This window comes from Panthera leo, chromosome D4 (assembly GCF_018350215.1).
Source record: "Panthera leo isolate Ple1 chromosome D4, P.leo_Ple1_pat1.1, whole genome shotgun sequence".
NCBI classification, from domain to species: Eukaryota; Metazoa; Chordata; class Mammalia; order Carnivora; family Felidae; genus Panthera; species Panthera leo.
Window position 1 is genome coordinate 4,236,145 of NC_056691.1, and position 18,372 is coordinate 4,254,516.

The 18,372-nt window shown below is 55.8% G+C and overlaps 1 protein-coding gene and 1 long non-coding RNA gene across 4 annotated transcripts in view; one reads left to right on the top strand and one right to left on the bottom strand.

The window, feature by feature from the left end:
- AUH (AU RNA binding methylglutaconyl-CoA hydratase) overlaps positions 1 to 18,372 on the bottom strand; it is a 208,369-nt gene that overhangs the window by 7,171 nt on the left and 182,826 nt on the right. Inside the window, exon 11 of one of the 3 annotated variants that reach the window (XM_042913420.1) lies at positions 3,623 to 8,011. The exons of the other annotated variants lie outside the window; for them this stretch is intronic. Coding sequence (XP_042769354.1) covers positions 7,889 to 8,011 — 123 coding nt within the window. The 3' untranslated portion in view covers positions 3,623 to 7,888. Of the gene's footprint in view, positions 1 to 3,622; positions 8,012 to 18,372 lie in introns of those variants that run through there. 3 annotated transcript variants of the gene reach the window in all.
- Positions 14,208 to 16,298, top strand: LOC122205228. Its single transcript, XR_006195976.1, has 3 exons — positions 14,208 to 14,326; positions 14,771 to 14,845; positions 15,322 to 16,298. It is a non-coding gene; the product is annotated as an uncharacterized LOC122205228 (long non-coding RNA).

Here is an 18,372-nt window from a genome sequence, read left to right on the forward strand (position 1 = left end):
AGTCACCAAGATGGAACCTTGCGTGTCCCTTCCCCCGGGGGGGGTGGGGAGTGTGTCTCCAGAGACGCCCAGGGTCCCCGCCCCCAGCTGCCCTCTGCGGCCACCCCAACATCATGCCAGGGCAGGCCCCGTGACCCACTCGAGAGGTGGGTCTAGACCTAGAAGGCCCGGCAAAGTCCATATTTGTGTTTTCAGGAGTCCTTGTTGACCGTGTGAGACAGGAGACGGGAAATCACGGCCTTCAGACAAATCCGGCCCCTGACGTGTGTTTCTGTAAATAAAGTTTTATTGTAACAGCCATGCCTAATGGCCCACGTATTTGTTCTGTGGCTGCTTGTGGTTACGACAGTAGGGCCGAGTCCTTGTGATGGGGGCCGTGGGGCCCCAAAGGGTAAGATACCTGCTCTCTGGCCCTTTCCAGAAAAGCCTGCCAAACGCTAACGTAAGAAGCCCACCTACCACACGGAGAGGCCCAGCGGTTCCGTGTACGGGTCACAGCACCAGGGGACTGGTCTCCAGGAAGACAGAACGCCCCGCGGAGCAGGGGCGAGAGAACGGCAGCTCTGAGTCACTATGTTGGGCAATTGGTTACACAGCCACCTCTAACTGGAACCCCTCCTCCCGCCCCCGCCCCCGCCCCCGCCCCCCAGGACGGTCAGGCTGTGGCCGTGAAACGGGACGACGAGATCAGACACAAGGCGGGGCTGGACACTCATTCCCGGCACCGCCCAATAGGACACCTGAGTGGCCGCGGAGCTTTTCTGGAGAAACAGAGCAAGTCATGCTGAAACCAGCTCTAAACCACACACTTCTGTTTCCTTCACCCCGTACGTCATCCCCACCGTCGGCAACAGTTTGACCACACTTTGGTCTGTGGGCTCCTGCCTTTTAAATGCATCTTATCGTTACGAATGCGGTACGGGTACCCGAAGGGTCGCCCAGGACGGAAACTCCTCCCCTGACACACAGAAGCCACGTGGGCTCCTTGCACCCAGTTCTAGAATGTCTTCTTAAAGAGACAAGCCGGTCGCTGAACCTGTCTTTAAAGAGACGAGAAGCGCCATGAATCCAGCCTCGGTTTCCATCAGTTACACCTGTTCCCGGCTAAGTGACAATCAGAACACACTCTACTTGTCGCATTTCCTCGACAGCATCTTGACAGAGGCTCAGTGCCCTCTCCCTCCTGCTGGAGAAGCCGCTGCTTACAAAAGGCAAATGGCAGGTCGTGGTGGGTGACGCAGGGGACGCCTGTAGTCAGCACGACTGCCCACCGGGACAGTCGGCCCCCTCCCCAGAGGGCGGGTCAGGCAGGAGGCCCCAAGGACGCATGCACCTCGAGGCCAGAACCACATGAACCATGTTGTGTGACAAAGGGAAATCTGCAGACATGACTGAGGTTATAGGCATTTTTTTAATGTTTATTTGTTTTTGAGAGACAGAGACAGAGACAGAGACAGCACGAGCGGGGGCGGGGGGGGTGGCGAGAGAGAGGGAGACACAGAATCGGAAGCAGGCTCCAGGCTCCGAGCCGTCAGCACAGAGCCCAATGCGGGGCTCGAACCCGTGACCCGTGAGATCATGACCTGAGCCGAAGTCGGACGCTCAACCCACTGAGCCACCCGGGCGCCCCTAAGGTTACAGACTTCAGTAGAGATTATCCCGGACTTCTGGGAGGGCCCAATTCCATCACACCCCCCTGACACCCAGAAAGCTCTTTCTGGCTGGAGGCGCAAACGTGTGACAGAAGGTGGCTTCAGAAATTGCCAAGTGTGACAGCGACTGGGTTTGGAGAGGCCGGGGTAGCATGAGGAAGTCGGGGGGGACCCCAGCCACCAGGACAGGCCCATGAACAAGGCACTCCCGGGCCAGAGGGGGGCTCCTGGGACACTGTCCCCCGAGCAAGGCTTGACCAGCGTCCCTGTGGGGCAGCGCAGTCTCCGGGCCCCTTGGTCCCCACTGAAGAAAGTTCTGCTTCTCGTCACGCTGTCGTCTCCTCCTACGGAGATGCATCACCAGGAGTCCACAAGCACCTATGCTTCCGGTTTTCGGGAATGAGTGAGTTCTTTCAGGGAAAAAGAAAGTGCCCCCTTTCACTGCACACCCACCCACAAAGCAATGCCTGTCTGCATTCCTCTGCTCACCAAGGTGTGCCTTATGCTAGAAGTTTCCATCCTATACCATTGTAAACTATCAGTGTTTGGTCAGCATGGTGGCGGCCACAGCGTCCCTGGAAGGCACTGCGGTCCCCCCACTGTCCCTGGAAGCCATCGCGGTGTCCCCACCATTACTGGAAGCCATCACAGTCCCCACACCATTACTGGAAGCCATCACAGTCCCCACACCATTACTGGAAGCCATCACAGTCCCTTTTCTGGAGCCCAGGGCTGTTGTTGCCCAGGCAACCAAGAGGCCTTCCGACTGACTCAACCGCACAGATGCTGCAGCTCCCACCATACTCTTGGGTCTGTGTCCCGTCCTCTCCCGCTGCCCGGCCACCTGCCCACCACGGCTGTCCCTTGCTGCCTCCCAGCTCACAGGGTGCCCCCTTCACCCTTCCCATGCAGCCTCCTGGGCCCAGCGGATGGAAGATGGACAGGGGGCGGCTGTGTAAGCATTGACCCACCACAGGTGAACCCTCTGTCCCCCCACCTGCCTGGACAAGGAGGCGCCCTGGCAACTGTCGCCCTGTCGCACGTCTGTAAACATTGGATCAGGCCTCGAGCGGGCCTGCACTGAGCTCCCTTGGGGGAAACTGAGGCAGGAGGGCAGGAGAGGGCGGGAGGGAGCTGGGTACACAGGACAGTTAACGCTGGATTTTACTCTTGTAGAACCTCTATTATTTCACCTACTAGTATATGCTGGAGGGGAAAGAATCAGTTCCTGCAAAAAAGAACAATTAACCACCTAAAATCATAGTACCTCAAAATGCATGTAGACCTTGTCTCACACCCAGGGCTCAGCTCTGTTCTAACGCTGTTTGTCTCACAATATCTTAGCCCCGCTGGCCCCTGCTTCCTGGCAGCAGGGGCTCCAGCCGAAGAGACCCCGGGAGGCAGGGGGGCCGGAGTGTGACTGCCCCAGTGACCCTGGCCCAGGGCTTCCCTCCTGAGCCGCGGGTGGCCACCGTGGGTGCTGTGGACGCCTGGGGTTCCCTCGGGGACTCATTCTGGGTTCTGGAGGACCATTCCGCCCCGCGGTGGCTGTCACAGAAAGTGCTTGGCTGACGCCTTGCAGTGCTGTGTTCCTACCAACAAGCCTTGGCTCTCTGCCTGCCCCCATCCCAGGCACTGACTAGGTGTGGCCACCCTGCCCTTCCTGCCTCGGGATCCTGGGGGAAGGGGTGCCCAGCAGGACCCAGGGCAGGACAGAAGCCTGGACACCAGCAGGGCCCCTGACCTCCCTGACAGTGGGTGATAGAGCGGTCGGAATGGGAGCTGGGAGAGGGGCACCTGGGTAGCTCAGTCGGTCAGGTATCCAACTTCCACTCAGGTCATGATCTTTCGTTGAGCCCCGAGCCAGGCTCTGTGCCGACAGCTCGGAGCCTGGAGGCTGCTTCCGATTCTGTGTGTGTGTGTCTCTCTCTCTCTCTGCCCCTCCCCCATTTGCTCTCTCTCTCAAAATTGAACAAATGTTAAAACAAATTTTTTTAAGGAAAAAAAAAAAGAAAACTGGGTGAGAACAGAGTGAGGGTCTGTCCTGACCTGGAGGGCCACAGCCAGACAGGCCTTGAATGACCCTGGTTATGTGTGGGCGCCACCCCCTACATGGCCAGCAAGGCCCAGCATCAGGCCGGGCCAGGTCTGCAAGCAGCCCCCAGGCTCAGGGCTGGCCCACCATGGCCACCCAAGGACCCAGGGGGACAAAGGGCTCCTCCTGGCATGAGGGAAGGGAGGAGGGACGTCAGACGAGGCTCAAGTTCTCCATCACGACATTCAACTGCACCACCGAAGCATGGAAAGAGCCAAAGACCATGTGTAACGAATGCTTGTGGCTGTGTCCCAATAAAACTTTATTCACAAAACACAGCGGTGGGCCACGTTTGGCCCCCAGGCTGTAGTTTGCCACTTCTTGGCTTAGGCAGTGCTTCTCAAACTCTGATGGCCTCGGGTCACCCAGGGAGCTTGCTAAAACGAAGATTCTGACCAAGCAAGTCTGAGCACAATGCTGTCTTTTTTTTTTTTTTTTTTAAGTGCATTTAAAAATTTCCTGACGGTAATGGTTTTTAAAAGTTAAAAGAAACAAGGGACATTCATATTAATAGGATATTTTATCTAGGTATTTTGATACTCAAGATATTACTATTTCATCCAGGTGCACTAATCAGTCCCAGTGACTGGGGTGATGGATGGCGGAGGCCAGCGTGAGGCCTGAGACTCTGAATTTCTGATAAGCTCCCATGATGCTGCCGGTCCAGGGACGATGTTTTGTTGCCAGGGCCTGGAGAGCCCTCCCTCCTACCTGGGCATACCGGGCAGTTGTGTAGCTTTGCACAATTTTCTGCAGAAGAGTCGGCAAATTGCACACCTACCCTAACGCGATGTGAATGTTTAAGCTCAGAGCTTCGGGAGCATCCAGCCCCAAGTTCATCGATGCCATCACCATGTGATCCCCATCAACTAGCATTCTCGAATGCTCTCATCCGCTGGTTTTACACAAAGCCCTTTGCATCATACAAAGGGGGGAGGGCGTGTGGGTAGAGAATGGCAGAACACAAGGGTTGTGACCATCTGTGTGGCAGGCCCTTCACGTGTAAAACGTGGTGTGCATGAATGGCTCACACGATTACGGAGGCTGGGAGTCCTGCGTTCTGTCTGCAAACTGCAGACCAGGGAAGTCGGTGGGGTGGCTCTCTGAACCGGAGGGCTGATGGTGCACGTTCCCGTCCCGAGGCGGGAGTGGACGGTCCCAGCTAAGCAGGCAAGCAGAGAGAAGCAGGTCCTGAGATGAAGGTCCACGGAAGGATCGACGAAGAAGAACTCCAGGAAAGACCGTGGCGGGACGGAGAAGAATCGAGAACAGGGGACAATTTGGGGCCAGTCCCCAGCACGGCGGTGGGGAGCTTTCAGCCCGACCCTCGGGGGACCCAGGCAGACTCCGCACCTCCACGAGCCTTGCCAGCCAAGGACACGGGTGAGGGAGGGAGCGGAGACACAGACCCCCGGCCCCTCCTGTGCTCTGTGCCTCCAGCAAAGCAGCTCTCGCAGCCTGAGTTGCCCACAGGAGGTGTTGGCCATGGGAACAGCACGGAGAGCCCAGAGCAGGAAGCAGAAATGGGAACGCAACCCAAGGGCACCTGGCTAGACCCTCCACACTCGAGAACCTCCCAAGACCCTCAGCACGGCAGGACCCCCATCATCTGGGGACCCGCTGCGTGGGGCGAGCCGTGGAGGCTCCTCTGTGCTTATTACGCACAAGGCCCCTGCACTCCTCTGAGCCTCACTCAGATCAGAGAGCTGGTGGCTCATTCACCCCCGTGAGTGTCGCTCCCTGGGGCGCCAATGTCCACACCGGCGCTGTGCCCCTTCAGGTGAACTCAGCTTCTTCCTGTCAAACGTCTCTTGATCTCTGCGCAGAGCAATAAAACCTCTCCTCCTGGCAGACCACGCCACGGACAAGAGCAGTGTCCTTTTGTGATGTCACCCAGCTGGGCGACGGAGTGGCTGGGCTGCCTCTGCCCGACCCTCTTCCCGGCTGTCCCTGCAGGTAGCTGGCACTGGACCCGAGCCCAGACTCCCGTACCCCCCAACCTCCCCCAGTCTGCCAGGCAGCCTGTCACCGCCCTCATTGTGTGCCTTCATTAGCGTTCAGCCCCTTGGGTCTGTCTCCTCCTTCCCTATTTGCTGCTGGACTGTGGGTCTCGGGTGGTCAGGGGGCAGGAGAGCGGTAGGGGACAGGCACAGGCCTCCCACCCGCCTCCGGTGCCTACGATCCCTGGGAATTTAACAGCCAAGGGAGACGTTCCAAGTCCGGCGGACGCCACACCGATTCGGGGCAGGAAGCCCGCCGCTGCTGCTGGGGCCGCGGGGCCAGATGGGGACACATGCTGGAGGTGCCCTCACTGCTCCGCTCTGCTGGTGTGCTCCCCCCACCCCCGAATCCCTTCTCCCACAGGGTTCCTGCAGTTCAGCCCCGCCCAAGCTCCCCGGCAGCCCCGGGAGCCGTGCCTCATTTCTCCAGAACCTCCTGCCCTCCCGCCTTCCTGCTGCGCGAGCAGAAACAACCGGGCGCCTTTGATCTTTGCCCTTCTTGTTTGCCCATCGTGCTGTGCTGCTGGGCCCCGCGTCTCTCCCTACCAGGGGCCTCCCTGGCCACTTCCTGGAGCTCAGGCTCCCCCCACAGCCCCCTCCCCCACCCCGCGGTCCCGGCCTCTGCTTCTAGAGCCTGTCACGGGAGGTCAGGATTTTCCCTCGTGGCTGGATGAGCCCCAAGTCCTTCCTTTGGCCACAGAGACCCGGCAGTGCGATCATACCCTGAGTGACCCTAAAAAAGGAGGAGGACGCTCAACAATCGGGCCGCGCCCCGCAGCGGGCACCAGACTTGCCGCCAGTCCTCTGCCCGTGGCCAGGCCCTCCGTCACAGACCCATCGGACCAAGGCCTGTCCTGCAGCCCGCGCAGGAAGGGAGCCCACTCGCCTCCCTTGGTGCACCGTGACCACGGAATTGGGTACCAGGCTCGACGTGCCAGGGCCGAGAAGGGAGGGCAGGACCCACGCTCTAAAACCACAGCCCTGTTGTAGGAGCCGGGTGGTATATTTAGCAAAGCAGGATGTTTGTGGGCAAATCAACATTTTGCTGTAAATAAAATTCTGAGCTGAGGATTGCAGAAACTTCTTTAGCCTGTATGTTGCCGAGAAAGCTCTTTTCCTGAAACGAGCTCACGGTGACCCCTCCTGCGGAGAGCTCCCGTGCCTTTGTGATGAGGGGTGTTGTCCGGGGCTGGAGCCGGAGCCCGAGGAGTTTGGAGAAGCTTCTCCCTGGGCGGGCCAGCAAGCCTGTTCCTCCTCACATCTGTGTGCTGTGCCCCCCACTGGCCAACCGGACCCTGGCATCCAGGTCTTGTCGTGACCGGCTTCCACCGCATACAGTTCCGCGGTTGGGGCTCAGGATTCTTTACGTCAAGAGCTCCGGTGGACGGCTGGCCCCACACTGGGACTGACCGGTGGGTGGCTCTGTGTGTATCTCGAGCCGTGTTGCACACACAACACACACACGGCACGTAGGAGGCACTACTCCATCCCCAAACCTGCCTCTCCCCTACTTTTGCCAACGTGTATTTGACTCGTTCCACCTGTGCCTGGTGGAGGAGAACCGTGCTGGGGAGACGCCGCGGCCCTTCCCAAATTCCCGACCTGTGGGTTTGGGGGCAAAACTAAATGGTTGTTTTAAGCCGCTGACCCCGGGGCCGTTTCGTGCTGCAACAGATGACCAAAGTACTGAGGGCGTGAGTCTCAGGGACACTTTCCTGGGTGTCCTGATGGGAAATTCTAGGAAGGCTTCCTGGAAGACCTAGTATCTTAGGGGGTGAGATGGGGGTGGGTGGGATGTTGCGAAAGAGAAAACAGCGTGAGCGGAGGAGGGCCCGCGGGGAGAGGGAGTCGCGTTTTCCTGCGGATGCACAGACCCTGGGAGGACAGAGGGCGGATGGTGAAGACGTTGGCGGACATGAGCTTCTGCCTGAGACGCTCCGGAATGTGGCTCGGCTGAGACTGCATTGCGGACGAGAAGGAGCACCCAGCCATCACCCAGGGCCTCTAGGAGGATGGCAGAAGCGCCCTCGATGGCCCCGGGGTGGTCACACCAGCTCTGACGTCTCTGACTCACGGAGACCACGGGTGTCTACACCAGCAGCCGGCGACGCGTTCGTGTGCCGGTCTCTTCCGAGCGCTCCTTAGCCGAGCTCTCTGAGACAGTGGATGGGGCACACAGACCCCACTCCGGTGCGGAAGACTGGGCACCTAAAGGCACAGGAGCCGCCCAGTGTCCCGTCTGGGGCACGAGTCCCGGAGGACGTCTGCAGGCCAAGAGGAGAGCTCACTGGAATGGAAGCTCCCGTGTCTGAGCCAAGACCCAGACCCTGCGGCAGGAGCAGCGCCACCGTGGGGCAGGGGCGGGGGGATGAAGGTCTAGATGGCTAACCTGGCCATACCCATGACACGCTGGGTTTACACCCGGTAAAAGCCACACTTCTGGGCAAAGGTGGGGTGCCGCTTCGGGAACTTCAGTGCCTCGGGGTCTACCTAAAAGGGAGCTTCCGCATCGGGGGGCCCCAGATGGGTCCAGGTCCCCAACAAGCTCCCAGGTGCATCAGTGCTGCCGCTGGCCCAGGAGCCATACCTAGAGCAGCCAGGATTTAGAGGACGTCTCCAAGAAGATGAGCCAGCATTTACCCAAATGCAGAAGGCTTTTCCCCAGCATAAAAGGGGGAAAAAAACCAAATACAATTATATTCATTGTTCCAGGAAACAGCAATGAAATAGGAACAAATTACATGCTTTACTGCCGTCATGGTAGGATCAGCGCTGTGTGCCAGTGTTCTATAGCTCATGACAGTCACAAACTTAGCGGTATCGGATGATACCTGCTTACTAACCCGTGGCTCTCCAGGCCACAAGTCCCAGCGGGCTGGCCAGCTCACCACGGGGTGAAGTCAAGGCTCTTGTCAGCTCAAGGCTGCTGTCGGGAGGCACGGGGAAGAATCATTTCCAGGCTCCCCACTGCCTTGCAGCTGTGAACAGGACTCCCCACTTTCTTGCTGGCTGTCAGAGGTTGGGGCGGGGGGGCACTGCTCTCAGCAACCAGAAGCCACTCTCAGGTCCTTGTCCCAAAGCCAGAAACAGACACCTCCCTCACCTCACATCTCTAATGTCCCCTTCCATGACCAGCCAGCGAAAACACTCTGCTCTTAAAAGATTGCCATGAGTTTAGGCCCACCCACATAATCTCCCTATTTTCAGGTCAACTGATGCAAATCCCTGTGCTGTGCAAAGTGACGTAGCCCTGGGAGTAACACCGGGGGAGCCAGGTCATGGGACCCTCTTAGATTTCTGCACCACAAGCCAGAGATGCTGCCTCAGGGAAAAACAAGCAAGTTGCAAAGATTTTCTTCTAGGACTTTCATGTCTATAAATTCGTATACAGCGCAAGGGAAGGGTTGTGTTTTTTTCCCCCCATACGGATTGTTTAAAAAACATTCATTTCCCTACTGAATTGAATGGGTATCTTTGTTAAAAATCAACTGACCGGCTGAGCGTGGTTCTCTGTTACGTCCATCTGATCTGTACGTCCACACTACTTGATTCCTGTAGCTCTGTAGGAAGTCTGGAACTCAAGGGGTGTCTGTCCTCCAGCTTTTTAAAAATTGTTTGGACCATTCTAGGTCCTTTGTACAGCCGACCTTTGAACAATGCAGAGGTTAGGGGTGACAGCCCCCTGTACAGAAATCCACAAAGAACTTTTGACTCCCCCAAAACTTAACTGCTAATAACCAACTGTTGGCAAGAAGTCTTACCATAACATAGTTGATTAACACAATATTTTGTATGTCATACGTATTATATACTGTGTTCTTACCATAAAGTAACCTTGAGAAAAGAAAATGGTATTAAGGGGGCACCTGCGTGGCTCAGTCTGTTGAGCGTCTGACTTTGGCTCAGGTTATGATCTCATAGTTTGTGAGTTCGAGCCCCACATCAGGCTCTGTGCTGACAGCTCAGAGCCTGGAGCCTGCTTCGGAGTCTGTGTCTCCCCCTCTCTCTGCCCCTCCCCTGCTCATGCTCTGTCTCTCTGTCTCTCAATAATAAATAAACGTTAAAAATTAAAAAAAAGAAAAAGAAAATGCTATTAAGGAAAACATAAGGAAGAGAAAATACATTTACAGGACTAGACTATATTGGAAAAAAAAAAAATCTGCATCTCAGTGGGCCCATGCAGTTCCAACCCACGTTGTTCAAGGGTCAATTATACTGTCAAGTGCATTTTAGAATTAGCTTCTCAATTTCTACACAAAACCCTGCTGGAACTTTTAGTGGGATTGCACTGAATCTATAGATCGATTTGAGGAGAACGTGCGCCTTTGGGCAATGGGGTCTCTCAATCCAGGAACTTGGCACATCTCTCCATGTATTCCGGTCTTTTCAAATGTCTCTCTCAACAGTGCTCTGTCGTTTTCTGTGAACAGGAGTTGCACATCTTCTGTTCAATGTGTTTTTAACTATTTCATTTGCTGTTGCAAATGGAATTTTTTAAAAATGTCATTATTCAATTGTTTGCTGCTAGCATATGCATGTGCAGTTTAATTTTGTATATTAGCCTTGTATCCTGCAACTTACACTTAGTGGCTTTCTACTGGTAGATGCTTTGAGCTCTTCGGTGTAATCATGCTTAAACCATGTTTAAGTTGAGACAGTTTTACTTCTCCCCTACCAACTATGTCTTTTACATCCTTTTTTTTGTTTTACAGCCATAGTTCTTAGGGAGATGACTACAGTGATAAGAGAGCGCATGCTTCCTTATCTGGTTCCTGATCTTAGAGAGAAAGTACTCACTATTTCAACGGTAGGTATAGTATTGTGTTAACTCTAGGTTTTTCACAGATGCCCTTTATCAGATGAAAGAAGTCCCTTTCTTTTTTTATTTTGCTTAATTTTCTAGAAAAAAAAAATTGCACAATCACAGTAAGAGATTTTAACCTTCCTCTCTCAGCCGTGTGTCGATCAGTTCGAAAAAGTGTAGCCACGTAGAACTGGACAGTGCCATTTACTTCAACCTAATTGCTATTTCTACATCATTTCGTATTCTTTTCAGGTACACATAAAAACCTACATACACATGGCACAAGTCTCAAAAAACGCAGAAGGTCTGTAAGTACATGAAGCAGATTCTCTGATCTCGCCTGAATTAAATTAGGAATCAGTAGCTAAATGGTATCCAGGAAAACCTCCAATATTTGGAAACTAAAGGATACACTTCTAAATAACACACGTTTCAAAAAAGGAAGTTGCAAATAACTTAGAAAATATCTCAAGCCCACGTGGTAGTGAAAATCCATCATATCAAAATGGGTCGCCGCGAAGGCCGTGGCGAAAGGGACTTCTACAGGTTTCAATGCCTGCGTTAGAAAAGAGGGAGAGTCTGAGATCAATGATCGAAGCGTCCACCTCAAGAGCCTAAAAAAGAAAGTAAACAAAGTAAACACAAAACAAGTGGAAGGAAAGAAATAATAAAGAGCAGAAATCAACAAAACAGAAAACAGACATTAGCAAGACGTTCCAAAGCGAAATCCTAGTGTTTTCAAAGCAACAAAGTAGGTAAGCTCATACTCAGACCAATCAAGAAAACATTATAACAGAACATAAACCACTGATATCAAGCATAAAAGACTGGTTATCACTTGGATGACCAGGATAGGATAGATATTAAAAGGATAAGAAGCCAATTTTGTGAATGACTTTCTCCCCATCAGCTTGCTCACTTCATGAACTGGGCAATTTCCATGAAAAATGTAACTTACCAAAGTTTGGACAAGCTCAAAGAGAAAATGGGAAGAGCCCTGTATTCATGAAAGATACGGAGCCTGGTGTCATAAACCCTCCCAGCAAGGAAACCCCAGGCCCCCTCAGTTTCATAGATGAACCCCATCAAATGTTCAAAGAAGTGATAACACCAAACGTATGCAACAGAGAAACAGAGGAAGAGGGAACACATCCCACTGTGTTTCTGAGGCAAGCGTAACATCAACACCAAAACATAACACAACATTACCAAAGATCAAGGATTGTTTTTAAAGCACTAAAGTCAACACGGTAGTGCTCTGGAGAGTCTCAGAGTTGCCCAGCCCCATATTGCAACACAAATGACTAACTCGAGCCAATGAGAACGAACTTCAACTCCTGACGTCATGATATTAAACTTCGTTCCACGATGTCTTTTGAGAGTTGGCCATGTTTGGTAACGAAGAGTCTTTTCGTTTTTATGTTTAAAAAATATTTTCATGTGTTTTTTCTTTATTTTTGAGAGGGAGAGAGTGAGAGAGAGCTGAGGAGGGGCAGAGAGAGAGGGGAACAGAGAATCCTAGCAGGCTCTGCACTGACCGCACAGACCCCGGTGTGGGACTCGATCCCAGGAACCGTGAGATCATGACCTGAGCTGAAATCAAGAGTTGGACGCTTAACGGACTGAACCACCCAGACGCCCCCCTAATTTTTATTTTTTTTTTAATTTTTTTTTTCAACATTTTTTATTTATTTTTGGGACAGAGAGAGACAGAGCATGAACGGGGGAGGGGCAGAGAGAGAGGGAGACACAGAATCGGAAGCAGGCTCCAGGCTCTGAGCCATCAGCACAGAGCCCGACGCGGGGCTCGAACTCACGGACCACGAGATCGTGACCTGAGCTGAAGTCGGACGCTTAACCGACTGAGCCACCCAGGCGCCCCCCAAAGAATTTTTTTAAAAGAAAAAAATGGGGCACCTGAGTGGCTCAGTCGGTTAAGCGTCTGACTGTGGCTCAGGTCACAATCCCATGGTTTGTGAGTTCAAGCCCCACATCGAGATCTGCACTGACACGTGCAGAGCCTGCTTGGGATTCTCGCTCTCTCTCTCCCTCTCTCTACCCCTCCCCAACTTGAACTTTCTCTCTGCCTCTGTCAAAATAAAAAAACTTAAAAAACAAAAGAAAAAGAAAAAGAAAAAGAAATAACTCTGAGCAAAGAAACGCAGAAAATCATATTCCTGGCTTAGCAGAAATCCAAATATGGTAACAAGGACTCCAGAAAAACTGTGTTCGGAGGGGAACTAGAGAAGAACGACATGGAAAAGTCCAAGAGCGAAATGGGCCCATGCTCCCTTTAATTGGCATGTGGTGCAGAATTTCTTACGTGTGTGTCAGTGGGTTCTTTGAAGAAAGCACCGCAACTCCTATTTTGACAGATGTTCTCAGTGTGGTTTCCACTGCACAGCTAAGTGACCTTTCCGCTCACAGGACCCGCGACGGTAAAACCTGAGAACTTTCTTACCTAGTTATTCAGAACGAGCAGGTCACCCGGAACACAAGGCTCGTGGCCACGGGCGGCTCCCACCGTGTGCGCATCCCCGGGGGCCCACGGGACCCCCGCGAGGGTGCAGCAACAAGCCTCCCCGGAATCACCCCTTCGGGAGTCACTCCCCAGAGACAGGGACACAGCAGCAGCAGAAAACCAACGGGAACCAGGTTTCTGATTGGAAATTCGGGACCCCGTTCTGACAAAGGACCTGGTGGCTGGCAGTCTGAGGGCGCCGGCGGTTCAGGAGAACCTGACGGTTCGTTTGCGGTTGAGGCAGCGACAGGCTCGGAGACGCGGCACAGGGGGCGGCCGGCGTCACCACCGCGTGGCCTGGGGCCCGAGACCCACTCCGTGACGGGACCACGGGACGCAGAGAGGAGGGCTGAGGACTGTTGAAGCGCTCTGACACTGCTGTGCCATCACGATGCGGGCGTGCTTTTTCATCATTCAGGCTTGTTGTGTTTTACAGAAGTACTCATCCAAGCAGAGAACGGGCCCTTCCACACGGACTGGGTGTGATGGCACTGTTCCGGAATGTGGGGTCCTCTGGCCGTGGGGGGGCGGACCACAGGTAATGTGATGATGAAGCGTCTAATGACACACTGGTGTTTAGAACGGGCTTGAATGCAGGCCGAGCTGCCCCTCGAAGTCCTGCTCATCCACCCCTCTGCCTTCCCCCCGGGTTCTGGGGTGTACAGAGGGGCTGTGGACCCAGTCAGGGCGCCTGGGGCGCACCTGAGCAGCTGGCTGCAGTCACATCGTCACCGGCACCACGACAAAGAGGCAGTACACGGCTGGGCGGGCTGGGCGCTGTGTGCACGGGGTCAGCAGCCCCTCACCAACCGTGCCCGGGCAGTTGCCGCGCGGGTAACTGTGCAGGGTCCTCGGCGGGAGGCCGGGGCGCGGAGGCCCGGCTCACGTCAAATCTCACGAGAGAGCCTGAAACTCGTTTGTTTTTCCAAGTCAGACCCACGCTCCACTTAAATGTGGTTACTCACACACACCAACTGGAAATGACGCAGCTCTTTCTTCTTGTGCAATCCCCGCAGTGAGCATGTGCGAGCCCCGTGTCCTGGGGTCACACAGCCCCTGGCGATCGGCTCGATTTTCCGCGTCCCAGGGGTTTTATTTTACAAGGCTAACAGACTGCGGCCTGCATAGACTGCCCTGCCACACACGGCCCCTCTTTCCCTCTCGTTTTCAAGGACGGTCAAACCCCGGTGAACTTCGCTGTGATACGTGATTTCCGGATAAACGCATCTTGGGGCTCGGCAGGCCTGCCCGCAGGTGTGTTTGCCAGGAAACAAGCCGTGTCTAGTTTCTGTGGTTTGGCAGGGAAATCTCCAAGCTGGGTGGATTTGGGGAAAGAAGGAACCAAACTCAGGCCCGGAGAAGGTCTGGCTGATACGAAAGGATGCCGAGGTACGGTCCTGGGCTCAGCCGGGCCAGCCGAGGCCTGGGCAGCCACAGGGTCCTGGCCAGAAAAGACTCCGGATGCACCTGCACGGCTCCTTGGCCAAGGCCCTGGGTGGCCCCTCAGCGCCCCCTACTCCTATCAGCCCTGGGCTAAACACCCCCAAAAGAAGGGAGAACCGGGCTCTTTAGGGTATAAAGCGGACAGAACAGGACACGAGGCCCAGTGACACTGGCCTGTGTCCATGGGGACCCACAACTGCATCGTTCCCCGCCTAACAGTTGGGATTTGCCCTTTGACCCTTCCTCACCCGGTAGGCCTCCCGGACCTGCCTGGGATCTCAGGGTGGCTCTCGGACAGGACACGCCGCGGTGGCGTTTCAGGAGAGGCAGGTGAGCCCCTGCTGCTCCCCAGGGTGTGTGGGGGTGGAGACAGATGGCAGGTCAGTCCGCAGGGAAAGCTCGTTTGTCACAAAGGGGAAGTCACCGGGCAGCCCAAGGCTTATGGTTGTCGGACAGCAATAGGATCAGGGCCGTAGAGCCACTGAAATCAACATTATTTATGTAAAGATAACACAAGCTGTGGGGGGCATTGGTGGGGGGTAGGACTAGTGGTCACTCGTGGTCTCTGGGCTACGGTGTCTCAGGCCTCCCCAGTACCACCGGAAATTCACTGTGCTGGGCATCCCCTGGCATCAGGGGCAATCATGTCCCTCACCCTGATCCCCGGAAGCTGCCCATCGCCACGAAGCAGGTGGGGCTGAGGGGGTGGGGAACGTGCAGGTGGACAGAGACGAGAGTTCATCCAGCCACGGTCCTCAAGGAGCTTTGAAGGGAGATCATTTTTAAGTGTATTTGGGGGGGTGTAGGGGCAGAGAGAGACAAACAGAGGATCAGATCACTAACTACAGGTGGTCACAACATGAGCGGGGAAGAAGGGCCATGAGAGAAGACAGACGGGCAGGCCGACACCCCACAGCTTGCGGAGGACTCAACACGGACCAGGTCCCAGCGGATCCAGGGTCAGGCTGGTGACTCTTAACCTCCCGATGTTGGTCCCACTCGGGGCCTCTCCCCCATTCATACTGTCACCCTGAGTTCTCGGTCACCAGTTCTGTGCTCCTCCTGGGCGCCTACAGTGCCCGCCGCCCCTCCGACTACAGCTTGCTCCGCGCCCACTCCGGCCACGCTGGCTGGTGCATCACTTCCCGCGAGGACGCGCGCTGTCTGCGGAGTGAACCGCGCTCCGGAAGTGACGAGTGCAGATCAGGGCTGGGCCAGCAGTGGGTCCGGAGCTCGACCTGCCGGCCAGGGGTGGGCCCTGGGTGGCACGTTCTGCTCTCTCTGCCCGGAACCCCCTCCCGGCACCCCTGCCCAGAGGATCAGCAGCGTCCTCCCAGGGGCTCCCCTCCTGCGGCCGGCCCCCAAAGACGTCCACGTCCTCACCCCGGAACCTGTGAACGTCACCTTGCCGACGTGATGGGCTAAGGGTTGTCCAGGTGGGCGTCCCTACAGGGGAGATGGACGGAAGACAACGAGAAAGTGCCGTGATCGTGGATTCCGGGTGCGGAGCCTGGGGCCTGTGCGTATGAGACCAGGAGGGAGGCTAGGGCCAGGGAAGGCGGGCAGCCTCTGGGCGCCGGGAAAGGAAACACAGATCCTGCCCCAGAGCCTCCAGAAGGAGCAGACCCTGCAGACCCCTTGACTTCAGCCCAGTGGGACTGAATTCTGGCTGCCAGACCAGCAAGAAGCGAACGTGCCCTGCTTTAAACCATCAAGTCAGGGGGCGCCTGGGTGGCTCAGTCGGTTAAGCGTCTGACTTCTCTCCCACTTAGGTCGTGATCTTATGGTTTGTGGGTTTGAGCCCCTCCTCGAGCTCTGTGCTGACCACTCCGAGCGTAGAGCCTGCTTCGGATTCTGCGCCTCCCTCTCTCTCTGCCTCTCTCCCGCCCGTACTCTGTCCCTCTGGCTCTCTCTCAAAAATAAATAAACGTTAAACAAAAAAAAGATATAAACCATCAAGTCAGTGGTGACTGTCACAGCGGCCCGGGAAACGAACAGGCCGCCCATCACCACCCTCAGAGGCCTGCCTGGCCCTACAAGCTCGACATCTCCCCCAGGGGCCGTGGCAGCTGTGCGGAGCACGTGTGGAGCCCCCACGGCTCGGGCTCTGTGACAGAAGGTCTGGGCCTCGACATGCACAGGGGTTAGTGGCTCCTATGCTCACCACGGACCAGCAGTCACTGCTGTGCTGGGCGTTGTGGACACCTGTGCCTTGGCTCTATGTGCAGGGGGACGCCCTGAGGACATGGGGAACCGTGTCCCTTCCCTGGTCACACCATGCGCCCACAGCTCCACGGCCCCACCAGCGACCGGCAGGCCCAGTGTTAAGGGCCACCCTCTTGACCACAGCTGCTTGGGTCAGAGGTAAGCGCCTTGGCCAAGGACGAGCCACCAAAGTCCTTTCAACTGGGAGCTGGGAGCACAGGGCCAGCTGTGGGTATCTCACTAACTAGCTAACTGGTTCAGGAGGCGGGCACAGGAGGCCCGGGCTCCCCACCGCGGCCCAGCTTGCCCCTCCATTCCATCGGACTCCGCAAGCCAAAGGGTGGGTGCGTGCAAATTCAAACAGGCCTGTGACCGGCGGCCTTGGAGACTCCCTCAGAACAAGGCAGGAAGGGTGGGCGTGCCTCAGGGGCCGGGCAGCCCCTTTGGGCTTCATTCTCCCACCTGCCTGGAGGAGAACTCAGGTGCCACCCGACCATCCTGCCGTGTAGCCCCTACGGGATCGGGAGGCCAGGCCCTCAGCCAGGTCTGCCTGCCAGCTGAGTGTGTCCTCCGTCACGGCCCCCGGCAAGGGGCACGTGAGGGCGCTCGGCGGCCCCACCCCCAGGGGCCATCTGGGCTCTCGCCTAGAGCGGCCACCTTCCGCCACGCGGCCCTGATCTCAGCTCCCACGTGATTCAGGATGGATCCTAAATCCCACACGGCAGGCTGTTCACAGATTCGTTTTCTGATGTAAGCACAAAGCTGAGACACGGTGGCCCTCACGTGATGGGTGTCCAGTAACCAGGTCGTGGACGAATGACTGAGTCAACGCCGGGTCGTTCGTAGAGCGTGCACCACACGCAGAGGCCTGTCGGCAACAATACCGAGCGTCCAGACGTGGAGTTCCTCTTTACCCAAACGTGCTCATTTGGCAAATTATTTGATCATCTGCACATGTTGTTGTTGTTGTTGTTGTTTGTAAAAACGGGGATCGGCCGTAAAACAAACCATCAAGGCCAAAGAATATATTGACATTGTTCACAGCGATGCCTGCGCGTTGCACAAGACAAAGGAGGGGCCGTCACTCTCCTAAGAACTGCAGAAAAGCAAATGAAAATCAGGACAGCGCATTTCTCGAGGATGGGGCTGGCGGAGGGTAGCGGCCGCGTCCCCTCCTCTTGGGAGGTGCAGAAATCGGGCCCCCGCCGTCAGGGGGAAGGCAGAGCGGCAGGAATCAGGGCCGGCAATTTGGCAGTCTCTGGGAAAACTAAAACTGCGTCCTCACCCCAGGGCAGGCCCCGCCGCAGGGAAACCTCAGGACCACCGAATCGCCCACCAGGAGGGGAGCAGCGAGGAGCCGGGGCAGCCCCACAGGAAGGCGACAGGGGAAACGGTCGCGCTCATTCTGAGGTGCACGAGAGGCGGCCACAGGCCCGGCCGGAGAGTCTGACGCTAGTGTTTCTGGGGCACAGGTATGTGTGCGTTCACAGGCACGTGTGGGAGCGTGTTCCCCGTGCAGGAGTGTGCGCGCCCGAGTGTGCACATGTGTTGATATGTTCACACGTGAGTGTGCCTGTGTCTGCTCCTGGGAGCACGGGAAGCAGTCGGGAAGAATCACGACAACGGTACGGGTATCCTGCTGTGAAGAGTGC